The sequence below is a fragment of the Oncorhynchus nerka genome, linkage group LG28 (genome assembly GCF_034236695.1).
Source record: "Oncorhynchus nerka isolate Pitt River linkage group LG28, Oner_Uvic_2.0, whole genome shotgun sequence".
NCBI classification, from domain to species: domain Eukaryota; kingdom Metazoa; phylum Chordata; class Actinopteri; order Salmoniformes; family Salmonidae; genus Oncorhynchus; species Oncorhynchus nerka.
In genome coordinates, this window is record NC_088423.1 from 64,294,780 (window position 1) to 64,314,048 (window position 19,269).

Below are 19,269 nucleotides of genomic sequence, written 5' to 3' on the forward strand. Positions count from 1 at the left end.
TTTGCAGATGAACAAGTTGACCTTAATAAGACATTTGTGGACCAACCTCTGATAATGGAGTAGGTTATGCATGAACATTCTTTTATTTTACAAATCACCTGTAGGAGTTGTTTTCTATGATAAGTTTCCATGTAAGCAATATTGTTTTCCTAAACTTAGTCCTATGATCTTGCTCATGAGTTGGGAGTTTTGACGGTTTTATAAATGAAATTATCTTACGCAGCTTCAATGGGGACATGATTCCAGACATCTTTGGGGTTTCTGCTGATTTCTCCACTGAAGTCTGCTATCTTACTGGAAGGTAAAGGTGGAGATTCGAAAAGTGACTCGATGCTTTGCAGTCCACATAGACATTGTTTTATTTGACATTATTCTCCATGTCTTGACAAAACTCAATTGCAATTGAAATATTGTAGATGTATGTAGTGTTAAAAATAGTACCTTTGTTGTTCTGTGTTTTTTCAGAATGTCTGCTGAGCACATGAATCATGTTGTGTTGTGTTCTTTCCTCACAGGAACGCAGTGTGGCAGCCAGCTCTTAGTTCACCTGTCAAGATACGTATTCCTCATTCCAATGCTTTCATCGACCTAAATAAGGATTTCACCGCCGGTGAGTAGACAAATATCCTAAATGCGTTATTGGAAACTTGCATTGCCAGACTCAGTAATCTGGTATTACAGACAGGCTGGATGGAAGCTAATTTGGAACCATACCAGATTAGATTGTTTTACATGGTGTGTGTAGTGCTGGTGTGCAATATCTTTTCAATTTCTTCAGCAAGATTGGAGTCTATAGACTCACTTTCTACAATGAAACATATGGACAGTGGTGCATGGCAATCTAATGGCTGTGTGATCAGTCTCTTTAGCATTAGAGTCAAGAGTAGTGAGTTCATTCTGCGTAATTGGGCACTCTTCTGGAGCTTGGTAAGTAGATGCTTGTATAAATGGTCAAAATCAGCATTTCACATACTGTATACAAAAGCAGGGAATTTGAGTCTGTTCATGGCAGCCCATCCTCTTCTCTTCATATCTTTTTGAATTGATATGATGTAGTAACTTGGTAAAGATTTCCCGTCTGTATTGGGATAAGTATGTGGGTTACCTTGTGGTATTCAACCCTTGGAGAGAATGTTGGCATACTAGGGCTGGTATCACAATATTCTTTTCCATCGCAAAAATGAAAACACGAAGCAGACCAAACTCGAAGCACTCCAAACATTGTGTGCTATAGCTTGGAAGAAAAAAAATTACTCTGGATGACAACATAATGTTTGTTTCCAACATTAGGGCTGTTTTCCTAAAGAAGTTAAATCCGGTTTGTGTTTTCTTTCCTTGCCACGACACTAATGAGTATCGCGGTACTGGTATCGTCCCGGGCTGATGGCCTACTCCACAAGTTTCATGAGACAGCTGGGTAGATGATCTGTCAAGGCAATTATCCTTTTTTTTCTACTTTCTCCTAAGAGTTCCTTACGCTCCAAACAATTGGATTAAAATATAATATAGTTCAACAATTTAAGTTGACTAAGAGAGAGAGGAATTAACATTTTCTTCTTGTTTTACTGGATTTCTCTTTTTCCACTAAATTCCATCTGACAAACCTGTCACTTAGACTAGTTTTCGATTTTTTTTCTCCCAGGAAGTAAAATCCCATATTAAGGAAGAGTCGGTACAATACCATTATGAGATATCGACTAATTTCATCCTTTCATGATTGCAATATCTGTATAAAATCTATGTGGTTATTATATCATGTTAATTTACAGCATATGTTATAAATGCTTCACGTAGGCCTACAATAGATCTTTAAAAACAGGTAGGCCAATGCCAAACACTTCGCAAACATTTGGTAACCTAATCAATATTATGGAAATAGTGAGAGAAGAAGTATGTATTTGTTTGATATTAATAGGTAACAATTAATACTTAACAAATAGTAAGACATTTCTATTCTACTAATGCAGTGTTTTTTTTTTTAAAGGGATGGTCACCACTCTAGCTCCCTGCAGTTAATCTGGGCATATAATCACTAGAGACAGTTTGAGCTGACAATTGAGTTAAAGACTGCATTCCATAAACACGAGGAGTAGAGCAAACCCCTCATTGTTCCTAATCATCCTGGCATCTGGGAAACTAAGCCAGGTTGTTTTTTTGTGTGTTTTTTAAATTTAATTAATTGAACCTTTATTTAACAAGGCAAGTCAGTTAAGAACAAATTCTTATTTACAATGACAGCCTACCAGGGAACAGTGGGTTAACTGCCTTGTTAAGGGCAGAACGACAGAATTTTACCTTGTCAGCCCAGGGATTCGATCCAGCAACCTTTCGGTTACTGGCCCAATGCTCTAACCACTCGTCTACCACTAACCACAAGATGAACCTGAGGCGACTTATGATTGTTAGAGGAAATGACAAAGTCTCTCTCACTTGATTAGAATATTCCACGACAAAACCAGAAATGATTCTGTATACATAAAAAATAAAAAAATAAAAACAATGCTTCTAACATGCAAAATGTGACACAGTGATTCAAAACAGGCCAAACATCTAAATATTCCTTTTTAAAATCGTCCAGTTCTGCAATGAGTGAATCCCTTTATGAAGTCCCACTCCAGTAACCTTGATGAGGCAAATCTATTTCCCTTACATTACACCAACAATCAACTTCTCTCGAACCAAAAAAATTATTCCTAATTGGATACTGCGGGGAGCGTTGCAAAGCCACGTTGCCTAGCGACAAGCCATATGATAGTATCGGTTTGGTGTCTTTGTGCATAATGACATTTATAATTATTCGGCAATTACCACCTTTTTCTAATGAGTTCTCGCATTCCGATTCCCCGGCATAGCAAAACCATTATCGAGATCTGAAACTGATACCGACTCCAGGGAACCTCCACACTGTAGTAAGATATAACAGAGCAAATTAAAATTACATGTAAAAATCCCTCAAGGTTGTTATGTGATGCTAGAGGCTTATTAGAGTTCGTTGTCACGTTAAGCATCTATTGCTCGTTGTGCATCTATCTATTGTGTCAGTGCTGACTCGGTGATCTTGGTAGCAGTAGAACCACTCAAGTGTGTCAGAATTAGCCATTTAGGAGCATTTTTACAGGGATACTTAACCATCTGTAGTAATCACAAGCTGCTCATCTTAATAAACTAACCGAACATAGATCAGATAGGAGATGAGGAGGAGTGAACAGAAAACACCAGAAGTGGAAGAGAGAGGTGAGACATGATACAGACTGGTCATATGATATACTGTAGAGGGGGACAGCGGCTGCTCGGCAGTCCAATTTACAGCTTAAATGAGGCCTTGACATTGAACAGGAAGCAATTTCAGATCTCTTAAAAGTAGTCGTGGGTAGAGGGTCACTGGATGCACCTCGGCCGTGTATGTTTACAGCTTTAAACACAACTAAAATTGGAGTCGCAACATGGGGTTGACCCTTCTCTGATCATCCCCGAATAGGGCGCATGATAATAAAATACCTCTCTGTGATGCTGCTGACCAGGCCACAAAGATAGCAGGTAGGGGTCCAAACTATATGAGGTCAAATCAAATGTATTTATATAGCCCTTCGAAACCCAGCCTAAAAACCCCAAATAGCAAGCAATGCAGGTGTAGAAGCACGGTGGCTAGGAACAACTCCCTAGAAAGGCCAAAACCTAAGAAGAAACCTAGAGAGGAACCAGGCTATGTGGGGTGGCCAGTCCTCTTCTGGCTGTGCCGGGTGGAGATTATAACAGAACATGGCCAAGATGTTCACATTTTCATAAATGACCAGCATGGTCAAATAATAATAATCACAGGCAGAACAGTTGAAACTGGAGCAGCAGCACGGCCAGGTGGACTGGGGACAGCAAGAAGTCATCATATCAGGTAGTCCTGAGGCATGGTCCTAGGGCTCAGGTCCTCCTCCGAGAGAAAGAGAGAATTAGCGAGAGACAGCATACTTCAATTCACACAGGACACCGGATAGGACAGGAGAAGTACTCCAGATATAACAAACTGACCCTAGCCCCCCGACACATAAACTACTGCAGCATAAATACTGGAGGCTGAGACAGGAGGGGTCAGGAGACACTGTGGCCCCATCCGATGACACCCCCGGACAGGGCCAAACAGGAAGGATATAACCCCACCCACTTTGCCTAAGCACAGACCCCACACCACTAGAGGGATATCTTCAAGCACCAACTTACCATCCTGAGACAAGGCCGAGTATAGCCCACAAAGATCTCCGACACGGCACAACCCAAGGGGGGGCGCCAACCCAGACAGCAAGATCACATCAGTGACTCAACCCACTCAAGTGACGCACCCCTCCTAGGGACGGTATGAAAGAGCCCTAGTAAGCCAGTGACTCAGCCCCTGTGATAGCGTTAGAGGCAGAGAATCCCAGTGGAAAGAGGGGAACCGGCCAGGCAGAGACAGTAAGGGTGGTTCATTGTTCCAGAGCCTTTCCGTTCACCTTCACACTCCTGGGCCAGACTACACTCAATCATATGACCCACTGAAGAGATGAGTCTTCAGTAAAGACTTAAAGGTTGAGACCGAGTTTGCGTCTCTCACATGGGTAGGCATACCATTCCATAAAAATGGAGCTCTATAGGAGAAAGCCCTGCCTCCAGCTGTTTGCTTAGAAATTCTAGGGGCAATTAGGAGGCCTGCGTCTTGTGACCCTAGCGTACGTGTAGGTATGTACAGCAGGACCAAATCAGAGAGAGAGGCTGGAGCAAGCCCATGTAATGCTTTGTAGGTAAGCAGTAAAACCTTGAAATCAGCCCTTGCCTTGACAGAAAGCCAGTGTAGGGAGGCTAGCACTGGAGTAATATAGTTCTAGTCAGGATTCTAGCAGCCGTATTTAGCACTAACTGAAGTTTATTTAGTGCTTTAGCCGGAAAGTAGAGCATTGCAGTAGTCTAACCTAGAAGTGACAAAAGCATGGATTAATTTTTCTGCATCATTTTTGGACAGAAAGTTTCAGATTTTTGCAATGTTACGTATATGGAAAAAAGCTGTCCTTGAAACAGTCTTGATATGTTCTTCAAAAGCGAGATCAGGGTCCAGAGTAATGCCGAGGTCCTTCACAGTTTTATTTGAGTCGACTGTACAACCATTAAGATTGATTGTCAGATTCAACAGAAGATCTCTTTGTTTAAAAGTAGAACGTTTGCAGCCATCCACTTCCTTATGTCTGAAACGCATGCTTCTAGCGAGGGCAATTTTGGGGCTTCACCATGTTTCATTGAAATGTACAGCTGTGTGTCATCCGCATAGCAGTGAAAGTTAACATTATGTTTTCGAATGACATCCCCAAGAGGTAAAATATATAGTGAAAACAATAGTGGTCCTAAAACGGAACATTGAGGAACACCAAAATTTACAGTTGATTTGTCATAGAACAAACCATTCAGGGACAAACTGATATCTTTCCGACAGATAAGATCTAAACCAGGCCAGAACTTGTCCGTGTAGACCAATTTGGGTTTCCAATCTCTCCAAAAGAATGTGGTGATCGATGGTATCAAAAGCAGCACTAAGGTCTAGGAGCACGAGGACAGATGCAGAGCCTTGGTCTGATGCCATTAAAAGGTCATTTACCACCTTCACAAGTGCAGTCTCAGTTCTATGATGGGGTCTAAAACCAGACTGAAGCATTTTGTATACATTGTTTGTCTTCAGGAAGGCAGTGAGTTGCTGCGCAACAGCCTTTTCTCAAATTTTTGAGAGGAATGGAAGATTCGGTATAGGCCGATGTTTTTTAAATATTTTCTGGGTCAAGGTTTGGCTTTTTCAAGAGAGGCTTTATTACTGCCACTTTTAGTGAGTTTGGTACACATCCGGTGGATAGAGAGCCGTTTATTATGTTCAACATAGGAGGGCCAAGCACAAGAAGCAGCTCTTTCAGTAGTTTAGTAGGAATAGGGTCCAGTATGCAGCTTTAAGAAGTCCACTTAAAATGTTCAACACAAAAAACGATCTAACATGATTTTCCACTTACTCTATACCGACTGTCGTCGATTTGCCAATACAGTCTCTTCTGTGCATCTTATGGGGCAGGTATTCCTAAACTGGGGTACGCCAAAAAAAAAAACGTGATTCACATTTCTTTTTTTAATAAAAAATAAATAATAATAATTCCTTTTTTTCCCCACATTTTCAAACAGTCCATTTTTCAGCAGGGCTATACATTTGGTTTAGGTTTTTTCCTCGCCTGAGTAGCCTCGTTTCACTGCCAAAAATAAAATCAAACCATCTAGTGTTCAGCGAAATAACACAATGTCAAATACAGATAGCCTAGTCAAATAATTAACATCCAATCACATTAACCATTACTCTCCCGTGGGTATTCCACCAATGGTCCATATGTAGCCAAACATAGCTGCTGCTCATTCCGTTTGCTCGAAAATTGATAAATGGTTAAAAAAAAAACAAGGCCCGTGTCCATAGAGACACATACAAGCTCTACTGGTAGTTATGCTATTACCAGCAGTACTACACCTGCACCTGTCGACGACAAGTTGTTCTGCTTCCACGAGCACATCCAATGCTAGCATCAGTAATTCTACATTTTGTTGTTTGCCCAGCTAGCATGGACACTGACAGTTGTGAATCTGATGCAGCCGAAGATCTACTGCCCACTTACACGGGAAAGCGCCGAACAACAGACAGAGACGCTGGACCATCGAAGAGGCGCAAATATGATGAGAACTACATTGATTTGGAGTTCAATTATATTGGGAGAAGTGCTTTTCCTCAGCCACAGTGTGTTTATATGTACAAAAGTACTATCTCACAACTCAATGAAACCTTCACTCTTGTGCAGAGATTTAGAAAGAAAACATGCCAATTTGGAGAAGAAGCCACATGAGTCTTTTGAGCGAGAATTAAGATGATCTTCGAGTAGTAAGACATGTATAAAAGTGACAGATAACACTAATAAGAAGGGGCTAGAAGCGTCTGATATGGTGAGCTACCGAGTGGCTAGGACAGGCAAGCCCCATACTATTGTGGAGGACTTCATTCTTCCTGCTGCCGCGGATATGGCTGGGACAATGCTGGGGGAAAAGGCCCAAAAAACTATACAGACAATGTCTTCATCAAACAACACTTTCACAACGCATCAGTGACATGGCAGGATATGTTTGAAACAATTGCTATTTCGCATACAAGCCAGTGAATTCTATGCGTTTACAGCTGGATGAGTCAACAGACAAGCCTGGCACAACTGGTTTATGTCCGTTACGTTTATGGAGGTCAATTAAGGAAGACATCCTCTTATGCAAACCACTGGAAACCAGGAGAGGATATTTTTAATATACTGGACAGCTTTGTGACATCAAATGGACTTTGATGGTCAAGATGTGTTGGTATCTGTACTGATGGCGCAAAACCCATGACAGGGAGACTTGGTGGAGGGATAACGCGTGTGCAAGCAGTTGCTCCCGACACCACGTGGGTACACTGCAGCATCAACCGAGTGGCTCTTGCTGCCAAGTCGAATGCCTGACAGCTTGAAATATGTTTTGGACACTACAGTGAAAATGGTTAACTTTGTTCAAGCAAGGCCCCTGAACTCTCGTGTATTTTTTGCACTATGCAATGATATGGGCAATGACCATGTAACGCTTTCACAACATACAGAAGTGCGCTGGTTAACCATATCATTGCATAGTGCAGAAAATACACGAAATTAAGAGATGAGCTTAAAGTTTTCTTTACTGACCGTAATTTTCACTTGTCTGACCACTTGCATGATGACGAGTTTCTCACACGACTGGCCTTTCTGGGTGATGTTTTTTCTCACCTGAATGATCAAGGGTTACAGGGACTCTCCGCAACTATATTCAATGTGCGGGACAAAATTAAGGCTATGATTAAGAAGTTGGAGCTCTTCTCTGTCTGCATTAACAAGGACAACACACAGGTCTTTCCATCATTGTATGATTATTTGTGTGCAAATGAACTCAAGCTTATGGACAATGTCAAATGTAATAGAGCAAAGCACCTGAGTGAGTTGGGTGCACAATTACACAGGTATTTTCCCGAAACAGATGACACAAACAACTGGATTCGTTATCCCTTTCATGCCCTGCCTCCAGTCCACTTACCGATATCTGAACAAGAGAGGGTCATCAAAATTGCAATTCTGTGAATATTGAATATAATCAGAAGCCACTGCCAGATTTCTGGATACGCCTGCGCTCAGAGTATCCTGCCCTGGAAAATTGAGCTGTTAAGACACTGATGCCCTTTGCAACCACGTACCTATGTGAGAGTGGATTCTCTGCCCTCACTACCATGAAAACTAAATACAGGCACAGACAGTGTGGGAAATGATTTAAGACTGAGACTCTCTCCAACCCAACATTGCAGAGTTATGTGCATCCTTTCAAGCACACCCTTCTCATTAACCTGTGGTGATTTATTCACAATTTTCGATGAACAAATACGGTTTTATATGTATGATGGTTAAATAATGAGCAAAATTATTGATTATTATTTGTGCCCTGGTCCTATAAGAGCTCTTTGTCACTTCCCACATGCCTGGTTGTGACAAACTCACACTCATTTTTATGTTTAATAAATTAACGGTATAGTGTGTGTGTGTGTGTGTGTGTGTGTGTGTGTGTGTGTGTGTGTGTGTGTGTGTGTGTGTGTGTGTGTGTGTGTGGCAGGCTTACAATGATGGCAAAAAAAACAAAACATTTTCAGTGGGCGTTGACCCTGGTGCTAGAGGGGGAACGCAGCTGGAGGTTGAATGTTTGAAGCGGTACAGGACTATAAGAAGTTTGGGAACCACTGCTATGGGGTATTGGAAAACATGAGAACAACTTTGCACACTCTCTTGACCTCTAGTGCAGGCTACACAGTCATGTCCCAGTCCCTCTCTCCCCATGCTTAGAGAGGCAGGCAGGTGAGGTGCAGTTGAAAGACACCGCTCTGATTCACCTAATTCTCTAATTAATTTCCTCCTGAAAAACAGCATCCTCACTCCCACACTAAGCTCTTCACAGCTAAAACGCGGCTGCACCAGACACCCACTGCAGAAGACCATATAATTGTACATTTCTGTGCTGTTTTTAATCTGCAGCCATTTTCTCTACAGCGTTTCCACGGCGACAGGGCAGCCTCCTGGTTTGGGCGCGGCACTCTTGCCAGGCTCCTGCCAGCGTGACGTGTGCCCCGGGGCTCAGGTCTCTGCTTCTCTGTCGACCTAGGCAACAAACAACAACAAAAACTAGGACAGATGCTTGTGTCGACAGTCTCAAGATGAATATGAGAAACAGGCAGCGAGCAGTCATTCAAACTGGCTGAACCTGTCAGTTGTAACATTCCTGCTTGCATTTGACGAAGGTGGTCAACACCCACAGTGCCAATCCTTTACCCAGCACAGAAAGAAATCATAATCCAAACTGTAACATAGCCTGTCTGTGATGTAGCAAAGAAGTCTAACCTTTAAGATACTCTCTCCAGGTGGGCTGGCGTGTCCAAAGGAGTATGGCTTTCTAATCCCTGAGCAGCTTAAATATGAATGATTATGTGCTGGTTAAATTGTCCCAGCTCAGTAAGCAAATACCCCAAAAAGATACCTGCCGTAGGTCAGACACGGCAACGTTCTCTGTGATCGTCTTAACATGGAACCGTACATTCTAGTGTTCTACACTTGCAGTGTTCGGTACTCATTTGAATAATTACAGAGTCGAAACGAGCACAGTGTGCTCGTGAGGGACCAGGCTTTGAGGTGCAATGTTTACGCTGAGTCTCTTCCCGGAAAGCTGTCAGAGTATCAGACGTACAATACATTTGTTTACATCAGTTTGTGTAGATAAATGAATGCATGAATAAATAAAGCATCTAATTTCTCACTGATGTACTGTATACAGTATATCTGTGGCCTCTGGTTGTGCAGCTGTTTCCAATGCAATCCTCTTACGTGTAGTACTCTCCCCCTCCAGGCTTATAGTGGTGTATATTACCATAATACCAAACAGGGTTCATCCATATAGACCAAACACACAGCAGTATCTGCCTGAAGCTTAATTGTTTGTATTAAATAGTTTTTATTGAAAGATCTACCGTATGCACTCACTCAACATGGAATGATGTAACTGCTCTCTCTGTAAGTAAAATCTTTGTCAAACCCACACAATTGTTCAGATTTTTAAGTACCTTGAGGGGCGTCTGGAGCAAAGCCATGTTCACTACAGGAATCAAATAGGTTTGCAAGTACACACACACACACACACTCTCTCCGACATGGGCACAATAACATTGCTCACATAGGCCTAACCATGTACGTAGGCTATACTCCACTGCAAGGGTGGGCTTCCTAAGCTTGTTACAGGACTTCAGTGAGCAGTTAAACTCCTGTTTTTGCTCCCCAGAATCAAGTGGCAGAGAAATGGAATCCAGTGTATGAGGAGTTGGTGTAATCCCCCATAATGCACCTACGTTGTTCCCTTTAATGGTTTTATGAGATTATTTCTCCTCAGAATAGCATCTTTCCATTTTCTGGTGCCGTTGTGTCATGTTTGTGAATGAGGTGCTTTGGGTTGAAGGCACACTGTGTATATGGACAGGAATTGGCTTATGGAGGATTTATTTATGGGATTTCACTTTTTTCCAACCCTGAATTTCATGCTCTTCTGCATGCTCTTTTTTTGCTTTATGTCGGAAGCTCACTTTGACGGAGTCTTTTGGGTTTGTCCCTAACTCGTTTAATTTCAGTTACACAAACGAGGTGAATAGGGAAAACATTGATACAATATGGTATTTTATTTTGGAGATTATTGCATGAAGAGTGTCGGCTCAGTCCAGCTCTCGTGCATTTTTCTCCGGCCTGTCTAGTTTTTTTTTTCATTCCTTGAAAGCTACGTACAATATCGTACAAATACCAACAATATGTTGAGGTTTTTGTATCTCAATGCTGTCATTGCATCTTTTAATGTCATGCCTAAATCCTCCTTTGGGCTTTGGCAAGTTTTAAATTGGTAGTTTCACGGTCTGATCACCTCCTCCCTGCAGAAGACAGAGCCACATTTCATTCAAGCTGGCCAGGCAGTCTGTATCTCTCCCTTCCCATCTTCTTTAATAGGACAATGGGCTGAGTGTTGGGTTACTGTCCTTGAGAGAGAATATATACTGTAGCCGTGTAGCGCGGCGAGTAAACCTCTAACCACTGAGTGTCCATGTCCTGTCTGTCCTTGCTCAAGCAGTAGTCATTGGAGCATAAATGTCTGGCATTTTCAGCAGCACAGAAATTATTCATTTGAATGATTCAAGTTAATGTCAATTTTTCATTTATTTCGCTTTTCCTGGCTGCATATTGTCTGTGGCTGTCATCAGAATGGCTATTTGGCTAACATCGATTCGGCATGGCTGACGTTTCAACCATTGCCTACCTGATGTACAGCAGGTCGGAAATTAAATTATTATTTAAAAAAATAATAATAATAATAATGTTTACCGGCACCTGAGAAAATAACAGATTTGAGCACTCCACTGTGAGGTGAAGGTCTCTTTCTAGTCTCATAGAGATGTACCCTGGATCCTCATGTCACACAGGGATCGACTCTGGGATATTGGCCTAGTTGTTTTTACCTCATGTTTAGCCTGTATTTCTCCTGAATTCTATCTACGCCAGTACTGTTCTTCAAGGATTTTGTCGGTGCAGGGATTCAGTAGCTTGAAGCTACCATCCTTGCTTATTTCTGGAAGGCTCCCTATGCCTGGTGGTTGAGGTATCCATTTCACTGATGACTGACATGACATTTCCTTTATAATGTCAAAGGCTTCTTTCTCCCGTGCAACAGCAGAAACGTGGACTGGAGTAGGGAGGTACATTTTCATTTATTTTGATTTAACTAGGCAAGTCAGCGAAGAACAAATTCTTATTTACAGTGACGGCCTACCCATCATTGTATAAGAACAGGATGCATGAAAACGCAATTGACAAACCGATGAGAACGGAATGGCCTATCTCAGGGCTCTGAATATTTAGCACCCGCACACAAGCACAATTATGGCTTAATTTTTCCCTCGTTATGGGCTGCCTAATTCAACCCATATTTCCCTTCTGAGTCCTCACTCATACACAAATTGACATCTGGCCTCCAACCCCTGGGCAGATAAATGAGATCAAACTCACTTGGCCCTGCATGATCCCATCTCCTCTCCAGCCTGAGGGGTGAAGCGCTCGCCCCCCACCCCACCCTCTCTGTTCCCCTCCGTCTGTCACTGAGCAGGGAATTGGAGTCACAGCTTGTTTGCTGAGTAACAGTCTAACAAATATGCTGCTCAGGGGCATTAAAGCCTATGGAGAGAGGAGAGGGTTGCTTTTAGGCTCCCCATCTCAGCTAATGGGAGTGGGCGCAGCAGTGATAACTGCAGACAGGTGGGGCTTGGGAGGTGTCTGGATTCATCGGACACTAATGCAGAGGGGGCAGAGGAATGTCTTGTTTGGTTTACAGCATTGCTGGCAGGAGGCTTTGGGCTTTAGGCATTAACCACGGGTTTAAAGCAGGCAGGGTTTAACTAGCTCTAAATGCAGTTGGCCTGTTGATGCAACTTTAACACATCATTCTGAAATGGGATGCTGTGATAATCTTGTAGATTGGTTATTACTGACTGATGCACTTTGTTTTCATACACATGGTTGTTATTGTTCTCATACCTTATGCACCATTCATGTAAGTATCTTTGTCAAGACAACCCATTAACTGTATTTTTTCCCCCATTGGAAAACCAAAGAAAATGTCACAACAAAGCCCTGGTTAATTTGACATCTTTTTGTTGGAAGACTGTCAGCAGTTTGATTCCTCCTCGTTAGGCCTAGCCTTGTTCTCTGTGTGAATGTGTTCTGTCTGGCATGGAGGAAACCTCTCAGGAGACTGCCTTCCTATGACTCCCAAGTACAACGCACCTCCATTTGAATAAATGAACAATGGTGGGAGAGAAAAGCCACCACGACTGCTCATTAACTGCACTGCACCGCACCTTGCTGAACCGCATGGCTTGTGTGAGAGAGGGTGTCAACGCCAGCTAGCTGTAGCACATGCTAGAGACAGTAGGGATGGCTGAGCATCCCACATACAGTGTGAGCATTGTGTGAAACTTGAGGTTGAGCTGTGGATGCACTATAATTATCTTCAAATGTGCTCACCCCCATTTGTCATCAGCTGCTGCTGTTTGTTTTCCCTTCATTTTCTCCAAACAGAATCTCTCTCCAATTAACAGTCCTTAGTGTCTGACCCAGAGAAGTATATCGAGCTTTAATCATCATTGTCAGTAGGAGATTTAATGTTTCATTTAGTTAGTCCCAAACTCATAATTTGGCCTGCTGGCATGACTCTGCTGCTCCTCCCTGTTGACTCTATGATAACCTAGTAGGAGTGCTTTCTAGCCTTTAGTGCTGGGCGATTCGTGTTTTTTGAGGTATGTTTGGTTTCCGATCGGTTATTGAAAAAATAATCACAGCTTTCAATTTCGGTTTAGATTTATTTATTTTTTGACACCAAATGCACTATGCATTGTGGGTTGAATGCTATGACAACACTAAATGAAACCGTTAATAAAAGTCCCGTGATGTTAGTGACTGCCCATTACTGCTTATCACTTATTAACTATCATTAATTCACTTTACTTGAATAAAATATTTTATTTGATGACTTTATTTCATTCCAAGTCATCTCATCTCTATAGAGCTGCTGCTTATGCTGTCTGACAAATTCAACATTTTAGTAGTTCTTCAAAGTAAGTAACTATCAATCACTTAGAACATATGTCAAACTCATTCCAAGGAGAGCCTTGTGTCTGCGGGTTTTCGCTCAAACCTTGTACTTGATTGATGAATTAAGGTCAATAATTGGTAAGGAACTCCCTTCATCTGGTTGTCTAGGTCTTAAAAAAACGAAACGCCGCAGACATTCTGCTCTCCATCGAATGAGTTTGACACCCCTGACTTAGATAATGTATTTTCAGCCTCGCGAAACAACTGCTTTCTATCCCTCTCGATCGCATGTCTCTCTCCTTTGTCTCCATGTCTGCTTCACACAGACCGGACAAGTTTTAAGCGGTCACGCAATTGATTTATGGTCATTGTACCACGTTTTCTGCGCTAAACTATGTCGAATATGGGCCTGTTGGAAACTAAACTCCCTACTACGTGCCACAGTTCAGTCTTGATCTGATTTATCTCTACAGAAACTGCACATCGAGCTCACATAATAGAAATAGACATTTTAAAATGGAATTCAAATAATTGAACTGACCTCAGTCAATGTTTGTTAAAACTGAGAAAGAAAAACTTTTTTCCCAACTCTGGATGTAACATTAATAGATTCAGAGAATTAGTTTGAGGAGAATTTTCTCTGCAATCAGACACCGCAATACCCTGAAAACTCTGGGGTAATTTACTATGAGGTTCATCTGGAATTCCATTGATTAGTATTTAGCAGGAAATATTCTCACGCTACCTTACTCTTGCAGCTCTATCATGCCAAAGGCTGCAAACTGCAGTGGCAGACGGCCTGCGACTGACATAAAAACCCAATAACAGCAACCTCGGCTCACAGTGAGTCTATTTACGGGTTTGCTTCCGTCTTCCAGCTCAAGCTATTGAACTATCCTTACCTGTTATCCTCAATCCTTAGCTGAAGGTTCCCGTCTAGGATTTACCCAGCAATAATGAAATGATGTCAGGCAGAAAAGAAGTGTGAGAGAAAGGGAAATCGATGCAGGTGGTTGGGGAGTGAGAGAATACCCCGCTCTATTATACACTGTGTCAAAGCCCCACTTCCACCTGGGTAGAGATCAGAACGGTGGCTCTGTTTATTTACAAGGTATTGTGATGCAGGGATATTGTGGCGCTTCATCCCTGCTCCCGTTCTGTATAATGGAATTGAGAGCAATAATAAATTCTAAGTCAAACCGTCAGCAGATACATTTTTTTTTTACCTTTTATTTAACTAGGCAAGTCAGTTGAGAGCAAATTATTATTTATAATGACGGCTTACCGGGGAACAGTGGGTGAACTGCCTTGTTCAGGGGCAGAACGACAGATGTTTAACTTATCAGCTCGGAGATTCTATCCAGCAACCTTTCGGTTACTGGCCCAATGCTCTAACCACTCGGCTACCTGCTGCCCCGATGCCTTAAATTGCTTTCAATCCCCCCAATCAAATCTGATTGAGAGGTTATGAATAACTCAAAGCATTCCTCTCCAATTACACACACAGGGCTAGTATTTTCTTTGAATAGGTCAAATTGAGGATCGATTTAGATAGAAGCTATATTCCTTCTAGATTGGATCGGGAGATTATTTTACGGAGTCATCTGTATACCCAACATATAGAAGCCAACAACATTGATTTGCTTTGCTTTAGAATCTCCCACTCACCTTCTCAAGACCGTCTACAGCCGACTCTTCTTCTCATGCTGTTTGCCTGCCGTAGTTGCTGAAATGTACGCCACCTCTCTGTATCAGAGAAATTAACTCGTCGCTTTGTTGTCTCCTTCCTCCACTCAGAAAGATGGGCAACAGGGAAGGTCAGTATAGAATGTTGGAGAAGAAGACAGAATTCTCCAGAGTTGCCTCCTTTTCCCTTGAGCCCCCTATTCCCTTTCTGTGGGACTCCCTGTCTCCCAACATGTGTCCTGCTCCAAAGCAGAGCATGAGGAAGAGCATTCAAACCCATCGTATTGCTTGGTATTCCCAGCGCAGAGATTATGGATGTGGGGGATGGAACTCCACACAGTGCTCTCGATTAAACACTCTCATTAGACTTAATTGAATATTGCTAACAAAACTGCGGGATAATGTTTCCACTTCTCAAACAAGAGGTCCCCTCCCTGTGCTTTTTTATGTTTCTCATTGTAATCCGTATTAGATAGATAATGTGTGTAACACAGCAAGCCAGATGGATAAATATGTGTGTTTTTTTGTAAATGTGTGTTATGTAACTATGTTTGGGATCATGCTTTGCGCCTTTCTCCAAATCCGCTTGCATAGTCATTTCATGATTAATTGTCAATTCCATAGACACTATTCAATCAAGTAATTCCCATACCACGTCATGTTTAGCTGCTGCATAGCCATGTCTATGTAGACCTGTATGTGTGAAGTCTGTCGGGGCATGAATAGAATAATATTTTCTTTTAATAGCTCTCTTTGGATTTACTTTTTATGGCAGGTTTCGCCTAAAGGTATAATCTAAAATGTGCTCGTTAATATATTAATCCTGGAGTTCTTTGAAATATGCATGCCATAATGGAGAGGTAGCATGCCAAGCAGGCCTTGAAAAACAAACAACCAACCACAGAGAAGAGGACAGAGGCTTTCACCGTGCAATTAAGGAGGCAGTAAGACTGAAAGGACACTTGATTTGAGCTGATTGAATGGGCTACATCAGGCTCCATGTAAAGGAGAGGTAAACTGATACCCACTCTCTGGATCTGTAATGGCGGGCTCAAATCGACAATGCTTATCCTGCAAGTAACAATTAGCCTACCTCATCTGTGAACATATTTATGGTCTTGTGTGTTTTCTTAGATTATTCTAATCTTACGAGGAGAATATTAACTGAAACAAACATAATCACCCCTAATCCAAGAGAGGAGGTGGGAGAAACAATCAACTGATTAAGGGTGAACACTTTGCAATTAAGATGTTAGAAATCACTGTTGGGATTTGCTGCTTCGTAGGTTTTCATCCGCAGATGCACCTGATTTTTTTTACTCCAATGCCACAGCTTGGAAGTCTTGGTGTAATAAAACAATATATTCTCTATTTTAAAGCTGCAATATGTAACTTATTCCAATTTTAGCAACTAGGAAATGGCGGAGCAATTGCTGCATAGTGCACCTTTTAATAATTAAGACTTTCTTTAATTAGCTTTGTGGTTGCAATCCTGCAACTAGACTGTGACATGACATATCACTTAGAGCCCAGAGCCTTTACGCATACCTGAATTATGCATTCATTGGAGTCACGGGTTGAATATGCACAAGTCTGTTTCGAAGTCTATCCAATTGCCTGTACTGTGTATATCAACCTGCAAGTTTCTGCACCTTTTGTAATTTGTTTTGTATTTAAAGTCATGATGAATGGCTTTCCCAAATGAATTATTGTCGGGAACTCTGGCCCTAGGCAACAGCAGTGACTAGGGTCTGGGATGAATGACGGACTCTTGGTAACTTCGAAAAGGAAAAAAAAATGTCATTCAGGGGCGGAGCCTCAGACAGACAACTCTCCCAACAAATCACCAGGCGTGCTGGAACATTGCGATCCGATACAAAAGTTTGCCGGTATAAAGCAGTGATTTTAGTGAAGGTAGTTGATGCAAACTAGCCACTTGTGAAAGCTTGTGTAAGCCGATACGTTGAGGGGGGCAACCTGTCTGTCTATGGAGAAGTCTAATGAATAGGTAATAGGACTATTATTCATACATGGCATGAGAAAGGTGAAGACAAGCCACATAGTTCACTCTCATTATCACTGTGTAGAGGAGGAGAGTAATTACTGCCGTCTTCACAGACTTTGAATTAACCCAAGCTTTCACAACTGTCATAACACAGTCACTTCGATTATAAATACATTGGATCATTTCACCATGACATTTATTTTTATGTTCATCAGTACTTTTCCATGCGTAATGTAATTGATCGAATCATGTCATGATATTAGTATAATACAGGAAGGCACAATTTATAGTCCAATATTAACAAGGGGGGATTGGGGGGAAAGTATTTTAAATTTTGCAATATTTAGCAATAATTGTAAAAGTCTGATAGCAGCAGTTGTGATGTGTGGGTGTGCTAAGATGGGGAGAATCAGAGCAGGTGGGCAGATCAGTTCAAGTGTTCAGCAGTCTGATGGCTTGTTGATACCAACAGGCTCAGAGACAGTTTCTATCAGACCTCATGTTCTGACACCATCTTCCTGACGGTAAGGGAATGAACAGCTCGTGGCTGGGGGGTGTGTGTGTGTGGGGTTTTTGATCATGTCGCGGGCCTTCCCTCTGCCACTGTTTCTAGTAGATGTCCTGGATGGGTGGGAGCACATCCCATTTATATTGTGTTATATTGACTACTATTGGGTTTTCCTGATATCTCTCTTGCTCAAGTAGCGGTGCCATTTGTAAAAAATAAATACATTAAAAAGTGTTATACACGTAGAACTGTGTAAAACCAAGTGACGGAAGAAGTTTATACAGCCGTTTTTATTTGACTGGGCAGAGGTCTTTATAGAGCCACTGAAGTATGTCATTACTGTGAACCAGGGAGAGGAGGAGGATGACGAGGAGAGGAGGAGTGTCCCGTGGGAGGCTGTAAGTGTTTACAGGATTTCTCAGTGATGTGGAGAGCTCCCCTGCCTCGTCCATGCCCCCTCTAATCAGACAGGCAGATACCCACCGCTAGCTGGGGAGAGCTTCCTTACAGCCTGATTTAATGAACCTGTTTACTCCTCATCAGCAGACTGCAGGAGGCTACACACTCCACATGGGCCACACGTCTGAAGATCACAGAGGGAGTGCGAGAGAGAGAGACTCGTGGAAAGGGAGAATGCAGCTAAACTCTGCGGTTCCCTCAGCAACACACTGTGAAATGTATAGTAGCGCCTGTCTCCAAAGGTCTCTATCTATCTGTATGGATAACCTCTCCACCCCACTCCCCTCTGTATCTGCTACCCACAGTGGGACTATTGATCAAAGCAGCCTCTCTGTGGATGAGATTATCGCTCCCTTCCGTGAAAAGGGCATCTGCCTGCATGATGGCCGATTTTTAAAGGCCCATGTGGTGTGTGGAGTTTTCTTTGTGTGCCTTCCATTTTGGCACACTTAGGCTTATCACAGTTCGATGTTGGATTTCCATGGGCGGTATGAAGCAGACACTGCACGAGTGGAATAGGAATGTTGACTTAAGAGAAAAGGGCAGCACTCTACTCCAAAAATCTGTTTAATATCTCAATGGAATTGGAAGACACCATCTGAATTATCATGCTGTCTTTTACAGTGCACAGAACATAAGTGCTTTTCACTTATTATGACAAGCATATTTCTATAGGGAGAAGACACATTGGACCCTACGGGCATTTTTTTTTCTGCCACCCTGGTAATGTTAGAAGACTCGTTGAGAGGTTTAATTTAGTATTCTGTCTTGCATGCGATGTCTCACAATAGATTCATTAATAACTGTAGAGATAGGGATCCCGGCTAAGTTATTCCATCCTTTTTCCTTCCTTCTTAGTGTTGTTG

General features: G+C 42.2%; 1 protein-coding gene across 3 annotated transcripts in view; it reads left to right on the forward strand.

Moving 5' to 3' along the window:
- LOC115113527 (T-cell immunomodulatory protein-like) overlaps nt 1–19,269 on the forward strand; it is a 125,306-nt gene that overhangs the window by 1,380 nt on the left and 104,657 nt on the right. For all 3 annotated transcript variants that reach the window (XM_029641297.2, XM_029641296.2, XM_029641298.2), the window contains 3 exons: nt 8–59; nt 224–301; nt 516–610. In XM_029641297.2, coding sequence (XP_029497157.1) covers nt 8–59; nt 224–301; nt 516–610 — 225 coding nt within the window. The remainder of the gene's footprint in view (nt 1–7; nt 60–223; nt 302–515; nt 611–19,269) is intronic.